General features: G+C 51.3%; 1 protein-coding gene across 3 annotated transcripts in view; it reads right to left on the bottom strand.

Moving 5' to 3' along the window:
• Positions 1-21,538, bottom strand: part of ABCA7 (ATP binding cassette subfamily A member 7) — a 243,777-nt gene that overhangs the window by 142,823 nt on the left and 79,416 nt on the right. For all 3 annotated transcript variants that reach the window (XM_069218017.1, XM_069218018.1, XM_069218019.1), the window contains exons 17-21: positions 20,420-20,624; positions 15,494-15,607; positions 12,314-12,494; positions 7,384-7,515; positions 4,299-4,438 (exon numbers count right to left, since the gene is read on the bottom strand). In XM_069218017.1, the coding sequence (XP_069074118.1) occupies positions 4,299-4,438; positions 7,384-7,515; positions 12,314-12,494; positions 15,494-15,607; positions 20,420-20,624 (772 nt within the window). The remainder of the gene's footprint in view (positions 1-4,298; positions 4,439-7,383; positions 7,516-12,313; positions 12,495-15,493; positions 15,608-20,419; positions 20,625-21,538) is intronic.

The following is a 21,538-nucleotide window of genomic DNA, read 5'->3' as shown; positions in this document are numbered from 1 at the left end:
CACTCAATGACTAACTCCAGGCCAATTATGTAGCAAAATATTTTCTACTTTATTTCTAGAACCACAACATTCAGTTTGCAGGTAAGTGCATTTGTAAGTATCAAACATATGTATCAACACCACTTTGTTTACATTTCGCAAGTTATATGTTTTTCAAGAAAATAGCAAATATCTGTTTTAAAAGTTGACAGTGCAATTTTCAGAAACAGTTCTGGAGGGAAGGGAAGTTAGCACAGTTTTGAGGTAAGTACAAGACTTACAGTTTCAGTCTCCGGGGGTTAGGATGTCCACAGGTCGGGGTTCAAGTTAACCCCAAACACCCACCACCAGCAACACGGGGCCACCGGGTGCAGAGGTCAAAGTTGATGCAGGATTTAAAATGGAGTCCTATGGAGACTGGGGGCACTCGGAATCAGGCCTGCTTGCAGGTAAGTACCTGCGTCTTTGAAGGGCAGACCTGGGGGGTTTAGGTGAGCACGTGGGGGGCCACAGGTCGTCACCAAACACACACCCTCAGCGGCACAGGGGCGGCCGGATGCAGGGTGCAAAAACAGCATTGGGCTCCCAATGCTTTCCAATAGGGGACCCATGGGGTCACAAAGATGCTGCAGGCTAGGTCCAGGGGGTCTGTTCTGGAAAAATCACAGGCTGGCCAAGGAGGAGGGCCTCCTGCTGGATGTCGTGGACCACAGGTCGGATTCCCCAAGGCCAGGTGCAGGGGTACCTTTGGGCATCAGGAATCTTCGTCCAGTTCTCTTGCGGTCAGGGGGTCCTCTGGATTTAGGCTGCAGGCATCGCCGTGTTGGACAGGAGGGATCAACCCAGGGTGGGCACTAGGTCAGAATCAACTGTGGACCAGCTCTAGTCAGTTGGGCCACCTAGACACGAGCGTGGGCAACAAGCAGAGTGGACAGGACTCACAGATCTGGGGATGTTCTGGAGTCCTTTGCTGGAGTTTCTTTCTGGACAGGGCCGTTGTGCACGGGAGATCTTGGTCCTCTGGGGTGCAGACAGTCCTCTTGAGGCTTTTAAGAAGTCGCTGTTCCTGCAGGATGCGTCGCCTTTTTGAAGCAGGGCTTCAGAAGCTGGAGACAGGCCGGTAGGACTGGGGCCAAATCAGTTGGTGTCTTCAGTCTTCTCTGCTGGGGGTCAGCTTAGCAATCCTTCTTCTTTCTTCTTGTCATCTTCTTGAGGTTGCCAGGAATCTGACAAGCTAGGTTCAAGGGGAAACCTTAAATCCTGGATTTAGGGGCGTTACAGGGGTCTGGAGGCAGTAGCCAATGGCTACTGTCCCTGAGGGAGAGGGACACTTTGAGGAGGGGGAAACAGACCTAACCCTAATGGTCCCTGTCCTCCAAACCAAGATGGAGGATTTTGGAAGGAGGGGGTCACTTCAGCTCTGGACACCTTAGGGGTGGTCCTGGCTGAGGAGGTGATTCCTCCTTGTTTCTCTCATTATCTCCCCAGACTTGCCGCCAAAAGTGGGGTCTGTGTCCGGGGGGGAGGGCATCTCCACTAGCTGGGATGTCCTGGAGTGCTGTAACAACAGGCAGGAGCCTTTGAGGCTCACCACCAGGTGTTACAGTTCCTGCAGGGGGAGGTGAGAAGCACCTCCACCCAGGACAGGCTTTGTTTCTGGCCACAGAGAGCACAAAAGCTCTCACCCATCGTTGTCAGAAACTCAACTGAAAGTGGCAGGCTGGCACAGACCAGTCAGTCCTGTACTAGAAGTTTGGCTAAAATACAGGGGGCATATCTAAGATGCCCTCTGACTGCATTTGTCAACAGATCCAACACTGGCATCAGTGGGGGATTATTGTGCTGAGAAGTTTGATACCAAACCTCCCAGGCTTCAGTGAAGCCATTATAGAACTGTGGAGTTCGTAATGACAATGTCCCATATACTCGGTGTGGCTACACTGCACTTACAGTGTCTAAGAATGGACTTAGACACTGTAGTGGCATAGTGCTCATGCAGCTATGCCCTCACCTATGGTATGGCGCACCCTGCCTTAGGGTTGTAAGGCCTGCCAGGTGACTTACGTATGCCACAGGCAGTAGTTTGTGGGCATGGCACCCTGAGAAGGGTGCCATGTAGACTTTGGGGCTCATTATGAACACGGCAGGATTCCCCGCCTTGTTCATGCTGGCGGTCTAAACATAGACCATCAGCCCCTAAAAGACGCCACCGGCCCTATAATATACATTCCACTGGGCCGGCGGGCGGAAACAGAGTTTCCGCCAGCTGTCCCAGCAGAATGCTGGGCCTGGACATTGCCGACGGGTCGTCAATACCTCAGTGTGGCGGGTGCAACAGCACCCGTCGCGCACATCACTGTAAATCGGGCAGTGACCAGCGCGACGGGGCTGTGCAAGGGGGCCCTGAGCAGCCGTTCTGCCAGCCGTTCCCTGGCGGGGATACCGCCAGGGAAAGCTGGAGGAACAAGGGTTCTCTATCCGGAGGGCGGCGCTGCTTGCAGCTCTGCCCTGTCGGGTAGAGAAATCCATAATCGTCAGGCTGCCTGTCGGCAGAAGCCTGGCGGTCTTCCCTTGTTTATTATATGGCGGTCTGGCGGTTTCCTCCGTCGGCATGGCGGTCTGGACCGCCATTTTCATGATGAGGCCCTTTGTCTTTTTCTCCCACCAGCACACACAATCTGCAGTGGCAGTGTTCATGTGTTCGGTGAGGAGTACCTTAGGGCGGCACAATACATGCAGCAGCCCTTGCGGACCTTCGCTGGCCAGAGGCCCTTGGTACCATGGGTACCTTTTACAAGGGACTTAACTGTGTACCAGGGGTGTGCCAATTGTGGAACAATGGTACAGTACACACACGCACATACATCAATGGATCTCAGTTATAAGGCATTATACAGAGCTCGGGGAACAGCCTATAGACAGTCTAAACATGGAGGAATAGTCTAAATGCCCTCTCCACTGGGGAAGTAATCACTGCCAGTTACCACATAGCCCATGAAGAAAGGACAACACCCAGTCTCAGTCAGAAAGTGGTACCTCAGCCCTCACCCACTGGGAGAGCTCTGCTATCCACGGTCAGGCTGTAGTGCTCTGCCACTCTGTCTACATGGCCGCCACTAACATTAAATATTCACTACTGTGCCGGGTACATGCCCGAGATGTGGGGTGATGGAGGCCAATCTCAAGCACACATATCTGACAAGCCCTTCCTTGAACTCTAGCTGAGCTGAAGTGTTCACGCTAAAAGTTCAGATGGAGGGCATCACAACGGCCCAGGAACCGATGGTGGGCATGTTTGGTAACACAGTAGAATGGCTTGCAGATTTGTTGATCCTGAAATAGTAGCCAAACCACAAATAGCCATAGCATGGAAAGTGTGATAGGAACCCCTATGTTCTGGACTCTGGCGAGCAGAACTTTCTACGTGGGCAGCTGAGGAACACACCCGACGAAGCAATAAATAAAAGGGGGTGGACAATCTTATATTTACAGAACAGGACAATTCCAAATTAACTTAGCAGACAAGAGAGACACCAGACCCTCTTGAGACACGATACAGGTCTCCTCCTGAGACTGAAAGTTGCAATGACTACCTTACGGGTCTATCTCCTCATGCAATTTCAGATAGGTACATTAATAATAATCGTGCATCAGTTTGACAGAGAAGCTTAAGAGAGGGATACCTGGCACATGCTGGAAGCAGGGCAATCTGGATCCAGGGCTCTCTTCGGGTCGTCGAGGCTTGAGACGCTGGGTGCTCCCTTCTCCGGAGGTGGACTGGGTGCGTATACATCGCTCTTGTACTATACTGTAGCATATATATCAAGATGCATTCGCTCTAACACTGTGGTTGGTTCTGCCCTCTTTATGGTGGTCGCATTAATGTTAGTATACATATTTCCCATCTTTCTCAAATGCGACACGTTGATATGTTAACAATCATTAAATTAAAATGACATAAATCATGCTGTTTAAGTGCGAACGAGGCCCTAGAACTTCCACCTCCTCGACAGAGCAAGGGACTGAGCTGAACCCTGATCATGTGCAACACAAAAAGCGCGGGAGAGGAAGCCGAAAGAAGAAAGCATTGTGACATGGGTCGGTCCTTCTACAGCCAGTTACCTGTGTGCTCTTCACTCGTGAGAGTGCTTTACATGTGTGAGAATGCACTATCCCAGACGCCTCCGTGGTGGCTGAAGGATACTGCCCTCACCTCTGCGGTTCCCTGTAAGCTTGTTGATAAACTCTACTTTAACGTTGGACACTGATCAGCTGTTGATATCGTCCTCTCAAGGTTCCCTCATTGCCAGTGCACTCACCCGATAGGCTTCGCGTTGGCTCCTTAGACTTGTGCATGAGCCCAACATCCAGGATGAGTTGCTTGGACTCCTCCTTCACCTCCTCATTGGTCAAACCCTTCAAACGGCCGTAGAACCAGACGTGCTCCTCCACGGTGAGACTGGGGAGGAAGCAGAAGGTTCAATGTCATGGAACAAGGTACACACTCAAAGGAAAGAATAATGCAGTGGTCAGAAGACTCATGCACAGTGATGAGGCAATCAGAGATGGAGTGGCGTTTGTTCGAACTGTCTCCTGTGGTCATATGGAGAATTTACCACACTCTCTAGGACTACAATTCACACCATCTTAGCAGTTATCATCACCACGACCTGCCTGATGCTGCCTGACAGCCCAGCTTCTACAAACCCAAGAGTGAACTCCCATCCAAGATGAGAACAAACATACCAGTGAGTTAGTAAAATTCTCCATGCTCAAGGGACAACTTTTACCGTAAGTGCTTGGCTTGCACTGCAAGAGTGAACAAGAGTTAGAGACAGGCAGAAGCACTGAACCAGATGCCGGTGTGAATGGAAGCCGCATCTACACCCCTACCTGGGCCCACAGAAGGCATGCTGTGTGCAACCACAACCACTGTCCTGTCTGTACAATGAACACTCATGCACTCGAAAGGCCACTACAGCACACACCGCAGTCAACTTGTACAGCCAAAAGGAAGGGTTCCCTTTACATACAAAAACACACAGGCCTAGTTCTCCCAGCTGGAGGTGGACCTGTACCCTCTCTAGATCAGGCCACTGCCAGGACTCCAGCCAGACACAAGCCTGCCACAGACAACTGAGAGAGCCCATGTATCTGTAGTGTGTAGAATATATGGAGTCATCCCAACATCTTGACGTAAAAATTACTATGCAAAAATTAGCTCGTTTTGTGCATGCTTTGGACAAAGCACTATTGTCAGTTCTGCATAAATGCCTGTGGGAAGCAAAATATTGGTTTTGATAACATGAGAGAATATCATCCAGGACAGAGGAGTCAGAGCACAGGGTCAAAGAGGCACAGTCTCCGGGGTACAGGAGCATAGAGTCCATGGTAGAAAGAAACAAAGAACCAACAGAAGGAGGCCCACAGACCATTGAGGAGAACGGTAGAGTCCAGGATAGTGGGACACAGAAGGCCTGATTAAGAGTTTGGTGGCCGAGGACTCTATCACAAAAGTGACCGATATCTTGTCCGCGGCCTTATAAGTGCATCCTATCCTAAAGCACTTGAATTTAGTTGGCCTTGACAATGGTCACATTGTTGACAGCCTACCAGTCTGACAAACTCTAAATCAGACCCAGAGCCTTGGGTGGAGAGAATCAGGGCCGGGCAGAGCACACACCTTCCAGAGGAGAGCGGTCACAAGGTCCAGTCTAGAGCGACAGAGTCCTGGGATCACAGACTTCACCTCCCTCCACACTAGAGTCGGTGGTTCCTTTCCACCTTAGATGCTGCCTCCCTCTGTGCTACATATCATCCTAGACCGTGCACGCTGTGATCACAGACTTCACCTCCCTCCACCCTAGACTCAGTGGTGCTTTTCTACCTTAGACGCTGCCTCCGCCTGTGCTACACATCATCCTAGACCTTGCATACTGTGATCTCAGACCTCACCTCCCTCCCTCCCTCCCTCCTAGACTCAGTGGTGCCCTTCTACCTTAGGCGCTGCCTCCGCCTGTGCTACACATCGTCCTAACACTTGCACGCTGTGATCACAGACTTCACCTCCCTCCTAGACTCAGTGGTGCCTTTCTACCTTAGACACTGCCTCCCTCTGTGACACACATCATCCTAGACCTTGCATGCTGTGATCACAGACTTCACCTCCCTCCACCCTAGACTCAGTGGTGCCTTTCTACCTTAGACACTGCCTCCCTCTGTGACACACATCATCCTAGACCTTGCACGCTGTGATCACAGACTTCACCTCCCTCCACCCTAGACTCAGTGGTGCCTTTCTACCTTAGACACTGCCTCCCTCTGTGCCACACATCATCCTAGACCTTGCACGCTGTGATCACAGACTTCACCTCCCTCCACACTAGACTCAGTGGTGCCTTTCTACCTTAGACGCTGCCTCCGCCTGTGCTACACATCATCCTAGACCTTGCACACTGTGATCTTAGACCTCACCTCCCTCCCTCCCTCCCTCCCTCCTAGACTCAGTGGTGCCCTTCTACCTTAGACGCTGCCTCCCTCTGTGCTACACATCATCCTAGACCTTGGCCGCTGTGATCACAGACTTCACCTCCCTCCACACTAGACTCAGTGGTGCCTTTCTACCTTAGAAGCTGCCTCCGCGTGTGCTACACATCATCCTAGACCTTGCACGCTGTGATCACAGACTTCACCTCCCTCCTAGACTCAGTGGTGCCTTTCTACCTTAGACACTGCCTCCCTCTGTGCCACACATCATCCTAGACCTTGCATGCTGTGATCACAGACTTCACCTCCCTCCACCCTAGACTCAGTGGTGCCTTTCTACCTTAGACACTGCCTCCCTCTGTGCCACACATCATCCTAGACCTTGCACGCTGTGATCACAGACTTCACCTCCCTCCACCCTAGACTCAGTGATGCCTTTCTACCTTAGACGCTGCCTCCCTCTGTGCTACACATCATCCTAGACCTTGGACGCTGTGATCACAGACTTCACCTCCATCCACACTAGACTCAGTGGTTCCTTTCTACCTTAGACGCTGTCTCCGCCTGTGCTACACATCATCCTAGACCTTGCACGCTGTGATCACAGACTTCACCTCCATCAACCCTAGACTCAGTGGTGCCTTTCTACCTTAAACGCTGCCTTCGCCTGTGCTCTGGACTTGAAGACTCCTCATAAACTCAGCACCCATCTTTGAATTCCAAGTCTGGGCTCCACCTCTGTAACTGTGGAACCTACGCATGTAAGAGGATGCTGTGCGGATGGCACACAGCCTGGTGCTCAGGACTCTGTCCATTTATCATAGACTCTGTGTCTCGTGATCTAGGTTTATCTTCCCTTTACCATAGTCTGAGTGTCTCCCGGTGCCCAGGCCGTCCAGGTCCACCTCCACCACTTACATGTCAAAGAGGACGTTGTGCTGAGGGCACATGCCCATTGTGGTCCGGACACTATCCATCTCGGTGCGAATATCCCGGCCCAGGACATAGGCCGTACCAGAGCTGGGAGGGATGAGACCAGTGAGTATGGACCTGTAGGAACCAAAGGAAAGTTGTGATCAGATAGTCTTGCTTCACTCGCTGGAGACATTTTCCTCGCCACCATTTGCGCTTTTGTCAGCCCCATCTTCCGTCTTTCTCCTTTACCTTCTAGATTCCTTTTCAGTTTGTCTTTGGAGACTTCTAAACTTCCTACCTTACCTAAACCAACCTGTCACACTGCTCTCATTCCCTCTCACATATTCTTCTCACTACACCTTAACCTCATTTCCCATGTCTTCTCTCTCTCTCTCTCTCTCTCACAACCTATCTTTCTTATCGCTGTTCCTTCCCTTTCTGTACTCCAGCAACACGCCTGCTTTTCTTGGGCTCATCTTTCTTTCCCCATCTGTTATTTCCCCTCTCCATCTGCCTCTTATAATGTTTACTTCAGTCTGAGCCAACGTTTACCCTATCCTCACATCACCGCCGTTCCACTCGCCCTCCTGTTCTGATCTCTTTGCTCCTCTTCTTCTGCCTCTCACTCCACACGTGCATGAATCCCCTTCTGCCATGTTCTAATGTTACCTGCATTTCTATAGCACGGACCACCAATGTTGTGGCACAAGCTTCATCTTGGCGCACGTTCAGGGAGTCCGAGGAATGCCATCGCACTGGAGAAACCACTGTTTGATGGTGTTTGTTGTTTCCTTCGTGTTTGGTTGCGTCGTTAGGAAAGAGTTTGCTCAGTCTTAAGTTTTAAAAGGTTTTTTGTGAAAGTAGAAAGAGTCTGGATATGTATCACAACCCAGGTCCGAGCCTCATGATATGATGGATGGAGAATGGGTTCTGCTACCTTTATCGACCTGTTCTTGGGTGTATGACGGTGAGGTGTGTCACAGTGCGTTTGATTTAGCAGCGCTTTGGTGCTGTGAGGAACAGGAAGGAACAACGGGAAACAACGGGAAATAGGAACACGTGGTGCAGTACACGCTGACCAGTATCCAGGGTTCAGGGCTCAGGGCCTTGGTTAAGATCAGAAAGGTTAGGCATGAGCAGTGTGGAGGACGTGCACACGGAAACTAGCATAAGACAGAGATAGCGTACTTACAAATCCGGGTTAGGGGCAGCAATTGTGGGGCATGTATGGTGGAGTTAGTATGTAAGACCATCCACAGTCACTCACTAGGTGGCCGGCAACATCCGCAGGTGCTATGGCTTTTCGCTCTCAAACCAGCTCATCACATGGACTTGCACAGAGGATTCCTTAAGACCCCACAACACCCTCTGCTCCTCCTTCACTGCAGACTGGATCTTCATCCAAAGGTATCCTACCTCCAAACCATCTCCATGGCGTGGAGCTTGTCAGCATCTTGGGACTGTAACCAAGTAGGGCGGGGCTGGTTAAGGCCCTCCTGAGCTGGGCCAGCGGTTGGCTGCTAACACTATTGATTCATATGTATTTCAATATTTGCTATACATCAAGAAGTTCTGATAGTCTTGTCTGGTATGTGGGTTGTCAAGTTTGCAGGACGGGGATTCTGTGACGACCTGAGGCTGCCCCATTTCTGAACCAATGTCTCTGGTGACTTACTCTTTCCCCATTTTCCCTTGGTTTCTCATCAAGGTATTACAACTCAGTATCTCCATTAGAATGGGCAGATGGCGGGGACCGTCGGCTATACCCCTTGCGGAATTTCATCCTTCAAACAAAACCTGACAGGTGCAATGTGGTGAAGAGGATGATCAGCAGTAGAAGAACCATTTGTAGGTCGGCCTGGACCAATGGTGTTCCTGTTGGGTACAGATGGAACGACTGGCTGTCAGACGAAACGCAAACTGTGGGTTACCGGAGGTTTCTTTGTTGCGTGTGGAAACTGTCGTCCATTATCTACTGAGTGTCAGTTTTAGGCTGGACTGTGAGACTGATCATGAAAAAATCGTCCTTCTATAAACCCAGAGTTGCTTTTATATACTTTACTGCAATGTTGGCTGCTGTATAGCGCCATATTTATACCTTTCTCTTCTTTGTCCTCTCCATCAATTTTATTGTCTAGCAGCTTCTTTTGCCACATAATTTGCACCCTCTATGGTGGTCTCCCCTCCCGCTTTACACATCCCTGCTCGTGTCACCACAGTTCCAGATCTTCCCATCTCTAGGGTTCACTCTGTGGTGGTCTCCCTTCCCCCTTTAGACATCCCTGCTCATGTCCACAGTTCCAGATCTTTCCATCTTTATGGCTCACTCTGTGGTGGTCTCCCCTCCCTCTTTAGACATCACTGCACGTGTCACCACAAGTCCTGATCTTCCCATCTCTGGGGCTCACTCTGTGGTGGTCTCCCCTCCTTCTTTAGACATCACTGCTCGTGTCACCACAAGTCCTGATCTTCCCATCTCTGGGGCTCACTCTATGGTGGTCTCCCCTCCCTCTTTAGACATCACTGCTCGTGTCACCACAAGTCCAGATCTTCCCATCTCTGGGGCTCACTCTGTGGTGGTCTCCCCTCCCTCTTTAGACATCCCTGCTTGTGTCACCACACTTCCTGATCTTTCCATCTCTAGGGCTCACTCTGTGGTGGTCTCCCTTCCCCCTTTAGACATCCCTGCTCATGTCCACAGTTCCAGAGCTTACCATCTTTCGGGCTCACTCTGTGGTGGTCTCCCCTCCCTATTTGGACATCACTGCTCGTGTCACCACAAGTCCAGATCTTCCCATCTCTGGGGCTCACTCTGTGGTGGTCTCCCCTCCCTATTTAGACATCACTGCTCGTGTCACCACACTTCCTGATCTTCCCATCTCTAGGGTTCACTCTGTGGTGGTCTCCCTTCCCCCTTTAGACATCCCTGCTCATGTCCACAGTTCCAGAGCTTCCCATCTTTCGGGCTCACTCTGTGGTGGTCTCCCCTCCCTATTTGGACATCACTTCTCGTGTCACCACAAGTCCAGATCTTCCCATCTCTGGGGCTCACTCTGTGGTGGTCTCCCCTCCTTCTTTAGACATCACTGCTCGTGTCACCACAAGTCCTGATCTTCCCATCTCTAGGGTTCACTCTGTGGTGGTCTCCCTTCCCCCTTTAGACATCCCTGCTCATGTCCACAGTTCCAGAGCTTCCCATCTTTCGGGCTCACTCTGTGGTGGTCTCCCCTCCCTATTTGGACATCACTGCTCGTGTCACCACAAGTCCTGATCTTCCCATCTCTGGGGCTCACTCTGTGGTGGTCTCCCCTCCTTCTTTAGACATCACTGCTCGTGTCACCACAAGTCCTGATCTTCCCATCTCTGGGGCTCACTCTATGGTGGTCTCCCCTCCCTCTTTAGACATCACTGCTCGTGTCACCACAAGTCCAGATCTTCCCATCTCTGGGGCTCACTCTGTGGTGGTCTCCCCTCCCTCTTTAGACATCCCTGCTTGTGTCACCACACTTCCTGATCTTTCCATCTCTAGGGCTCACTCTGTGGTGGTCTCCCTTCCCCCTTTAGACATCCCTGCTCATGTCCACAGTTCCAGAGCTTACCATCTTTCGGGCTCACTCTGTGGTGGTCTCCCCTCCCTATTTGGACATCACTTCTCGTGTCACCACACTTCCTGATCTTCCCATCTCTGGGGCTCACTCTGTGGTGGTCTCCCCTCCCTCTTTAGACATCACTGCTCGTGTCACCACAAGTCCAGATCTTCTCATCTCTATGGCTCACTCTGTGGTGGTCTCCCCTCCCTCTTTAGACATCTCTGCTCGTGTCACCACAGTTCCAGATCTTCCCATCTCTACGGCTCACTCTGTGGTGGTCTCCCCTCCCTCTTTAGACATCACTGCTCGTGTCACCACAGTTCCAGATCTTCCCATCTCTACGGCTCACTCTGTGGTGGTCTCCCCTCCCTCTTTAGACATCACTGCTCGTGTCACCACAAGTCCAGATCTTCCCATCTCTGGGGCTCACTCTGTGGTGGTCTCCCCTCCCTCTTTAGACATCACTGCTCGTGTCACCACAGTTCCAGTTCTTCCCATCTGTAGGGCTCACTCTGTGGTGGTCTCCCCTCCCTCTTTAGACATCACTGCTCGTGTCACCACAGTTCCTGATCTTCCCATCTCTAGGGCTCACTCTGTGGTGGTCTTCCCTCCCTCTTTAGACATCTCTGCTCGTGTCACCACAGGTCCAGATCTTCCCATCTCTGGGGCTCACTCTGTGGTGGTCTCCCCTCCCTATTTAGACATCACTGCTCGTGTCACCACAAGTCCAGATCTTCCCATCTCTGGGGCTCACTCTGTGGTGGTCTCCCCTCCCTCTTTAGACATCACTGCTCGTGTCACCACAGTTCCTGATCTTCCCATCTCTAGGGCTCACTCTGTGGTGGTCTCCCCTCCCTCTTTAGACATCACTGCTCGTGTCACCACAAGTCCAGATCTTCCCATCTCTGGGGCTCACTCTGTGGTGGTCTCCCCTCCCTCTTTAGACATCACTGCTCGTGTCACCACAGTTCCTGATCTTCCCATCTCTAGGGCTCACTCTGTGGTGGTCTCCCCTCCCTCTTTAGACATCACTGCTCGTGTCACCACAGTTCCAGATCTTCCCATCTCTACGGCTCACTCTGTGGTGGTCTTCCCTCCCTCTTTAGACATCTCTGCTCGTGTCACCACAGGTCCAGATCTTCCCATCTCTGGGGCTCACTCTGTGGTGGTCTCCCCTCCCTCTTTAGACATCACTGCTCGTGTTCACCACAAGTCCTGATCTTCCCATCTCTAGGGCTCAAACTGTGGTGGTCTGCCCTCCCTCTGTGATGGTCTCCCCTCCCTCTCTATCCATGACGGTTTGTGGCACCCTAGTTCCAGACCTTTCTGTCTCTAAGGCTTACATGGTGGTGGTCTTTCCTGCTCCGTTGTGGCCCAGGAATGAGGTAATCTGTCCCTCGTAGAAGTTCAAGTTCAAGCTATTGACGGCGATCTTTGGGCCGCTACTCCTGCTGTGGTAAACTTTCCCCAGGTTACAGACCGCCACTCCCAAGGGCAGGTGCACTGGTGCCTCCTCAATGAGACCTGGAACTCAAGAAGACACCAAAGGTTAAGAAGTCGCTAGAACAGCCTCAGAAAACCCAGGAGACGGAAAAGAAGGAACTTCAGTGCACCTGAGAACCATCAGTGAACCAAACCAGAAATGGCGTATCACAGCTCAGAGCACAGTCTGACCACACACGCAGTATGGTGTTCCCACACAAAAATCAACCCCATAACCTCGAACCAGACTCACCAAACATACTATAAATTCAAACCTCCAACTCACAGCCAAGGAATCGACTGACATTATTCAAGTTTGTATTGTAGGATTTGCAAAGTGTGGGACACATACTTTATTTCAGAATCTTCTTGTTGGTTCAAAGGGTGGTGACACAGAAAGAACTGAAGTATTTTTCTTTTGCTTTTGCAGGATGCCCATCTTGTTTCAGGGCATAGGGATGTGGCACCTGTATAATACTGTCTCAATGCGGCCCAAGGCCAAGATTCCAAAACCAAGAACTTGTTATAGTCTGTTCATTTGTTCGTTAAGGAACATATTCCAGGCATGCAGACGCAATGCAGAAAGTGCAGGATGGAAGCTTTTGTTATTGAATGCCAGTCCTTCTGAGACTCAACATTGCAACTCGAAGAGAAGCATAAACTAGTTATGTCTGTCAGTAAGAGGCATGGGGTCACAATTCTGGACATTGTTCCTAAGCAGTGTCCTCCCCTGAAGGAGGAGGGCCGAGGAGGGTTTGTTGAATGACCTAAGAAAGGATAAGACCACACTGGCATTTTTGGTGCCACCTTTGGTATCCAAGACCACACAGTGTCTTGTGATGTAATCTGCTGAAGCCCACGCGGGGGCTTTAGAGATCTCCACAATTGGAATGTTTCTTAACATACCAACAGAAGCAGTTTTTGGCACAACAGAATGTGTGCTTTTAAAGTGATTTTGAAGTGTTTCTGAGACTCCTGTAAAAGAAAAAGTTATCTTTGGTGTATAATTATTTAATACACCACTGTGCTGCTTCACAGACATTTCACAAGACAAAAGTCAGCTCTTATTGTTATGATGTGCTCTGTTTTATTCTGTTCTATTGTACTGCCGCACTGATATAACATTTACTACCCTTTGTGGGGCACTGATGTGCTTGCGTACATGGACAGCAAGCTACACCGCGTAGGGTGTGTGGTTGTAGGTGTGTTATCTTTGTTTGTTGATCCTACGTTGGAAGTGTTTCCATGTTGCGCGTGATGACCACCAAGGTTTGGTTACTGTGTTATGGGACGCAGCACTTACAAGTGTGATGGGTGAATAACTGAGAGAGAGGCACGCAGTTTATTGTTTCCAGTAGGCTGGCAACATTCAATAGATCCGCAGGTCCATTTTCAGGATTTCTTAGGATTAAAGACTACATAGCCACTTAGTGCACTGGGTTGTCCAACCTGATATTTTGTTTAAAGTTTTTGGTCCTGACCATTGCTGACGTAGCCCAAGAATGTGTCACAGTTACTTTTCGCAGGAGTGTCTTTCCAGAATATTGTTCGGTTACTTCTCAGTGGGGAGTATCTTGCACGGTGCAATAAATGAGCGTAAGGGCAGGTCACTTCTTGCGGATGGGTGGTGACAGAGATATTCAGGAGGTGGTAAAAGGCCCACTGAAAAGGGACAGATTTATGGCCCTGCAAGTGGTGAGAGGCAGAAAAGGAAGTGAGACCAATGCAGTTCCAGAAATGATTCTGAGAGCCAGCACATCACACCAACCACCTGAGAACATGCTACAAGCAGCTTCCAGGCAGAACACAGCTTGCTCCGTTCCGTACTGAAGTCAGTGGCCTTAAAGAGAGACACACTATCCCCGGCTAGGAGTGATGTCCTGGACGTCTCACGATGGTCTTGGCAGAGAAGCGGCTTGTTGTGGACCTTAGCAGCGTTGCTTGCAGAGCTCGAGGCATGTGCGCCTCGGTGACAGAGAAGGTCACGCCGAAGCAGAAGGCCTCAGTGCCAAGGAATGTCATATTGAGAGGGCATCTTTAGACTGATGAAGCATGAGGACACCAGCTCCACACCCCAACAGCCTTGGAGGACTTGACAACCCACGTGGTACCACGGGGAGAACCTTGCAGAACGCAGTCCTCTGCCCCTACCACAAGACTTGGCCTCTCAATGGCCGGTTAATGTTCTGCCTTCTCCACTTCCCTGTGCACCAGCTGCCTCTATTCTTGGCCAGTCATCAGCACTGCTATGTCGGAGAGCGCAATGCGGAGATGGGGTTCAAAGGGCGCCCTTCAATGTCTGGACGAATCAGCTGTGCTGAAGAAAAAGCTCTTGCAGACCAACCTATGCTGAATTTGTCAGAGAGAAACAACCATTTATTGTGAACAACTATAAATAAATGTTCAAATATTCAGATTTATTAAAACGAAAATGGATAAAATCCAAACCACAGTTGTCTGCAGATACTGGGGCCGGTGACAAGAACCACAGACACTAGAATCTTACAGGTAGATGAAAAGGAGAGAACTTCAAGTCACAGTGGCATGGAGAAAATAAAAATCATGAGATTAAAAAAGACTTTAAGGCGTTTTGTCCATGCCTTCCCCTGCAGGTTGTAGAAATATGCTACTATGTGTCTCACTAAAGATACCAGAGGGACGCAGGAGGCCACGGCCTGGGTGCTCTGATGACCTCTGTCCTAGGACATCTGAGAACAAAAACTGCTCACATTGGATGTGCGCTGTGAGTAGATGTAAATTAGGGGTATTGTTCTCAGGTGCTCACACTAGAGACAAACACTAGTCACTCCAGCTACTCACTCTCTCTTCACACTTAAAACTTCCGGTGAGGATCATGTTCACAGACCTTGCACCACCTCGACCTACCCAGAAACAGCTCTGCCCTGTTTTGCCTGACGAGCAGATCAGTTGGGCAATAAAACAAGGAAAATATCTGGCAAGAGAGGAAAAACGATGGAAGGGAAACAAGCAGGGATGCCAGGAGAGAGAGAAAAACATGAGAAAAGAGAAAAAGCTCTTACCATTCAATGGAAGGACATCAGGTGCCAATGGGAACTTGTCGTCACACAGAGAGACTCCGGACCAGTAGCTTCTCTGGAAAGGAAAATTCCAGGGCTTCGGAATCCCATACTGACCTGGAATGAAATGCAAAGCCCAGCATGGCCGGAAGTGTTTGTTAGAAAGACAAACTGCTTTCCACTCACTGACAATCTCACCACACCGTGGCCCAACACAGAGCCATGCAGCTCACACAAGTACATATCGATCTTTCCATTGTCTTCCTTATAAAAAAAAAAAACACACACACCGCCACCACCTCCTTATTCTCCACCCATCTCTCCATGTCCAAAGACAGAGAAATTCAGCCCACGGATTCCTGCCTCTCACTCTCTACCTAGTTTTTCTACCTACTTTTGCTCTTTGTCCCCCAAGGAAACACATTATTTTGTTATTGCGTCAAAGAAATGCCCAGCTGAAGTCCCCTGGCTAGTGTAAAGTGAGTCGGCCATTGCTGGGAGAAGACCGAGGCTGCTGCCGTCAGGCACTGTCTCTGCTGGAAGGAGGGAGATCCCTGGCATGGTGAGTTCCACTGACTACGGGTCTGGGAAGCTAAGCTGGAAGCCTTCTGGGAATACACTGAGGTAGGTGGACACATCATGATGAAGATGGGGGGTTTCCATTTCTTGATCTGTTAAAGGTTCCTGGTGAATGCGCAGGATAAGTTTGCGGAATCCCAGCGTTGAGTGCAATAGCCGAAGGGTAAAGAGGAAAGCTGCCGTCCTGATGGATTGGAAACTGCATGAATGCAGGTGATCCATCTGTTGAATCTCTACATGGTGAACAGCAGATCAGGGAAGCTGCCACAAGCTCTCCTACACACCACTGCCTCCAGATCGTTGCAAGTCTCAAAGTTACTGCCTGAGCTAGGCTTGGATAGCGCAGGTGTGAGGCCAGGCCAGGATTCACCCAGCACTGGGTTCATATTCAAGGCCTGACTGCTTCCTACCTTTGCTGTCTGCATAAACTCTCGACTCTGCCTGAGCTCTGCCTGAGCTAGGCTTGGATAGAGCGGGCATGAGGCCGGGCCAGGAATCACCCAGCAGTGGGTTCATATTCAGGGCCCGACTGCTCCCTACCTTTACTGTCTGCACAGACTCTCGACTCTGCCTGAGCTCTGCCTGAGCTAGGCTTGGATAGAGCGGGCATGAGGCCGGCCCATGAATCACCCAGCAGTGGGTTCTTTTTCAGGGCCCGATTGCTCCCTACCTTTACTGTCTGCACAAACTCTCGACTCTGCCTGAGCTAGGCTGTCTGAGATAGGCTTGGATAGCGCGGATGTGAGGCCGGGCCAGGAATCACCCGGCAGTGTGTTCATATTCAGGGCCCGCTGCTCCCTACCTTTACTGTCTGCACAAGCTCTCGACTCTGCCTGAGCTCTGCCTGAGCTAGTCTTGGATAGCGCGGGTGTGAGGCCGGGCCAGGAATCACCCGGTAGTGGGTTTATATTCAGGGCCCGCTGCTCCCTTCCTTTACTGTCTGCACAAACTCTCAACTCTGCCTGAGCTCTGCCTGAGCTAGGCTTGGATAGCGTGGGTGTGAGGCCGGGCCAGGAATCACCCGGCAGTGGGTTCATATTCAGGGCCCGCTGCTCCCTACCTTTACTGTCTGCACAAACTCTTGACTCTGCCTGAGCTCTGCCTGAGCTAGGCTGCCTGAGCTAGGCTTGGATAGCGCATGTGTGAGGCCGGGTCAGGAATCACCCAGCAGTGGGTTCATATTCAGGGCCCGACTGCTCCCTACCTTAACTATCTGCACAAACTCTCGACTCTGCCTGAGCTAGGCTTGGATAGCGCTGGCGTGAGGCTGGGCCAGGAATCACCCCAGCAATGGGTTCAGATTCAGGGCCCGACGGCTCCCTACCTTTACTGTCTGCACAAACTCTCGACTCTGCCTGAGCTCTGCCTGAGCTAGGCTTCGATAGCGCGGGCGTGAGGCTGGGCCAGGAATCACCCAGCAGTGGGTTCTTTTTCAGGGCCCGACTGCTCCCTACCTTAACTGTCTGCACAAACTCTCGACTCTGCCTGAGCTAGGCTTGGATAGCGCGGGTGTGAGGCCGGGCCAGGAATCACCCAGCACTGGGTTCAAATTCAGGGCCCGACTGCTCCGTACCTTTACTGTCTGCACAAACTCTCGACTCTGCCTGAGCTAGGCTCGGATAGCGTGGGTGTGAGACCGGGCCAGGAATCATCCAGCAGTGGGTTCATATTCAGGGCCCGACTGCTCCCTACCCTTACTGTTTGCACAAACTCTTGATTCTGCCTGAGCTCTGACTGAGCTAGGCTGCCTGAGCTAGGCTTGGATAGCGCGGGTGTGAGGCCGGGCCAAGAATCACCCAGCAGTGGGTTCATATTCAGGGCCCGACTGCTCCCTACCTTTACTGTCTGCACAAACTCTCGACTCTGCCTGAGCTAGGCTTGGATAGCGTGGGTGTGCGGCCGGGCCAGGAATCAGCCAGCAGTGGGTTCATATTCAGGGCCCGCTGCTCCCTACCTTTACTGTCTGCACAAACTCTCGACTCTGCCTGAGCTAGGCTTCGATAGCGCGGGTGTGAGGCCAGGCCAGGAATCAGCCAGCAGTGGGTTCATATTCAGGGCCCGACTGCTCCCTACCTTTACTGTCTGCACAAACTCTCGACTCTGCCTGAGCTAGGCTTGGATAGCGCGGGTGTGCGGCCGGGCCAGGAATCAGCCAGCAGTAGGTTCATATTCAGGGCCCACTGCTCCCTACCTTACTGTCTGCACAAACTCTCGACTCTGCCTGAGCTAGGCTTCGATAGCGCGGGTGTGAGGCCAGGCCAGGAATCAGCCAGCAGTGGGTTCATATTCAGGGCCCGACTGCTCCCTACCTTTACTGTCTGCACAAACTCTCGACTCTGCCTGAGCTAGGCTTGGATAGCGTGGGTGTGCGGCCGGGCCAGGAATTAGCCAGCAGTGGGTTCATATTCAGGGCCCGCTGCTTCCTACCTTTACTGTCTGCACAAACTCTCGACTCTGCCTGAGCTAGGCTTCGATAGCGCGGGTGTGAGGCCAGGCCAAGAATCACCCAGCAGTGGGTTCATATTCAGGGCCCGCTGCTCCCTACCTTTACTGTCTGCACAAACTCTCTACTCTGCCTGAGCTCTGCCTGAGATAGGCTGCCTGAGATAGGCTTGGATAGAGCGGGTGTGAGGCTGGGCCAGGAATCACCCAGCACTGGGTTCATATTCAGGGCCCGACTGCTCCCTACCTTTACTGTCTGCACAAACTCTCGACTCTGCCTGAGCTCTGCCTGAGCTAGGCTGCTTGAGCTACGCTTGGATAGCGTGGGTGCGAGGCCGGGTCAGGAATCACCCAGCACTGGGTTCATATTCAGGGCCCGACTGCTCCCTACCTTTACTATCTGCACAAACTCTCGACTCTCTGTCCAGAGTTTGAAAAACATTTCTACAATTGGCTTCCCCGTCCATTCTGTTTTTCATTCCAAAGAATGTTTTGCATTTAATATAGACGCCTCTAAAATGTTCCCTTTTGCCTAAAAATGCCCTCACAATGCATTTTGATCCCTGCGGAGTCATGTGCATCCCTGCGTCCCCGAGGTGTAGGATCCAAAGTGAGTCACGTGCCACAACATTTGGGCCAACACAGCAATAAAATAAAATCCCTCTTACTTTCAGCAGCCTGCGCTGTGGCAAGTGAGAAGTATAACGTTTACTACATCCTTCAATTCTGAAGACAACCACTGCCTGAGACATGTTCCTCTTCTCCAACAGGTTTGGTACCGAGAGCACTGGGCACCGTGTAAAATCAGGACATCATTGGATGACTGTGGTCAGATTACGAAGCTGAGTTGTGCTTGAAGTGATGGAAATCAAAGTGCCCTCATACAGCCTAGTGGTGGCCGGTGTAACAAGCTGGCCCTGTTGCAGAATGGCCCACAAAGGCATTGGCGAGCACTGTGAACAGCTGGGACTGGTGGCCAGTGTGAGAAGCTGGCACTGTCGGAAAGTGAGACACACTGGGATTGGAAGGCACAGTGAGGAGCTGGGACTGGCGGCCGGTGTGAGAAGCTGGCACTGTCAGAAAGTGAGACACACTGGGATTGGCAGGCACAGTGAAGAGCTGGGACTGGTGGCAGTGTGAGAAGCTGGCACTGTCAGAAAGTGAGACGCACTGGGATTGGAAGGCACAGTGGGGAGCTGGGACTGGTGGCCAGAGTGAGAAGCTGGCACTGTTGGAGAGTGGGACACATTGGCACTGGAAGGCACAGTGGGGAGCTGGGACTGGCGGCCAGAGTGAGAAGCTGGCACTGTTGGAGAGTGGGACACATTGGCACTGGAAGGCACAGTGAAGAGCAGGGACTGGCAGCCAGTGTGGGAAGCAGGAACTGTTGGAAAGTGAGACACACTGGGATTGGCAGGCACAGTGAAGAGCTGGGACTGGTGGCCGTGTGAGAAGCTGGCACTGTTGGAGAGTGGGACACATTGGCAATGGTGGGCAGCAACAGAAGTTGGCCAATGTGATCAGTCGACGCTCACAGGTCATCTGAGGAGCTTACACAAGTGGTTCGTGTGGTTAGTAGAATTAAGTCATCTTTATTGGTGTGGTGAGAAAGTACAAACCTTTCACTGTTGGGGACACCAGTAGGCCATCCAGATAAGCCAGCTGCTTCTATAAAGACCAAACTCATACCATAAACTTTTGAAAACATCTAAGTGTCCCATTTGCAGTGCGTAGAGCACTAAAAATAAATTGGTTGCTCACTCACAAGGTTTCACAACCAACCTCCTCCATTAGTTGACTACTGAGGTTAAGCATTGTGCTGTGTACACCGCTAAGGGAGTGTGACATGAAAAGTGGCAATTATGCGCACCATGCTATGGGAAGAGGCAAAGGGCGTGCGCCACTGACCTGGACACACCGCCTCTAGGTACCAGGTGGCTGCTCCGTATACACAGGCATCCAGCAGCAAGAGCAGGAGCGAGGAGGCAAAGGTGTACGGGTCTCCCTCCACCGGGCGCGAGTTCAGGTTGTACCACTGTATTCCGACTCCCTGCTCCTCGTACAGGGAGAGGTACTCACACCCAAAGCCGAAGGCCACCGGGGAGAGCAAGCTCTGCAGGGAAACAAGACACTTATGAAACATGCTGATGTGAGAGGCTTGTGTGGTAAGCCAGGTTATGGTTGTAGTACCTACCACTTCTTTATTCTGCCTGGTGTTAGTATGTTTTGGGCTGTGGTGCACGGAGATCCTGCTAACCAGGACCCCAGTGCCAGTGCTTTCTCCCCTAAATGTAATTGTTACTTTTCACACCCACAATTGGCATACTGGTGAACCCATGTAAGTCCCTAGTACATGGTAGCAAGGTCCCCAGGGCACCAGGGGTCCCCCATGGGCTGCAGCATGTATTATGCCACCCATGGCAGCCTGTGCAAAGTGTATCTGCAGGCCTGTCATTGCAGCTTGAGTGAAAGAGTGCATGCACCTTTTCACTGCCAAACCTAACCACTGCACTTAGACATTATAAGTCACCCCTCTGGTAGGCCCTTAAGACCAAAGGCTATGTCACTAACTGTGAGTGTATCCCTGTATGAGCAGGGTACCCCTACAGACCCCAGGCCAATTCCTGGACTCCGTAAGTGTGGAGAAGCCATCTTCACAAGCAGTCCAACTACATAATGGCTACGCCGAACCTAGGCATGTTTGGTATCCAACCTGTTGGAACCATGCAACTACACTAGTTCCAGTGTTAGTTGCAAGATACCCTGTACTCTGGGGGTTCCCAAGGTGATCCCCCAGTTCTGCTTGTGCAGCGTTACGGGGGCCCTGCCAGGTGGCCACTTGATTCTGCCATCTTGAAAACAAGAAGTGCAGATGCCCCAGGAGCATCTGGTTGGTTAGGCCAGGCATGTGAGGTCCCTGACCCCCTGATAGGTAGGTCACTGCAGAGAGTGACCAACCCCCTTTTAGAGTTTTTAAGGGCTCCCTCATTGGTGGGTCCTCAGATTCGTCAAGCAAGACTCTACAAG

The sequence above is a fragment of the Pleurodeles waltl genome, chromosome 12, assembly GCF_031143425.1.
Source record: "Pleurodeles waltl isolate 20211129_DDA chromosome 12, aPleWal1.hap1.20221129, whole genome shotgun sequence".
Taxonomy (NCBI): Eukaryota; Metazoa; Chordata; class Amphibia; order Caudata; family Salamandridae; genus Pleurodeles; species Pleurodeles waltl.
Note: the sequence above shows the minus strand (reverse complement) of the source record. Positions and strands in the feature narration are given on the sequence as shown.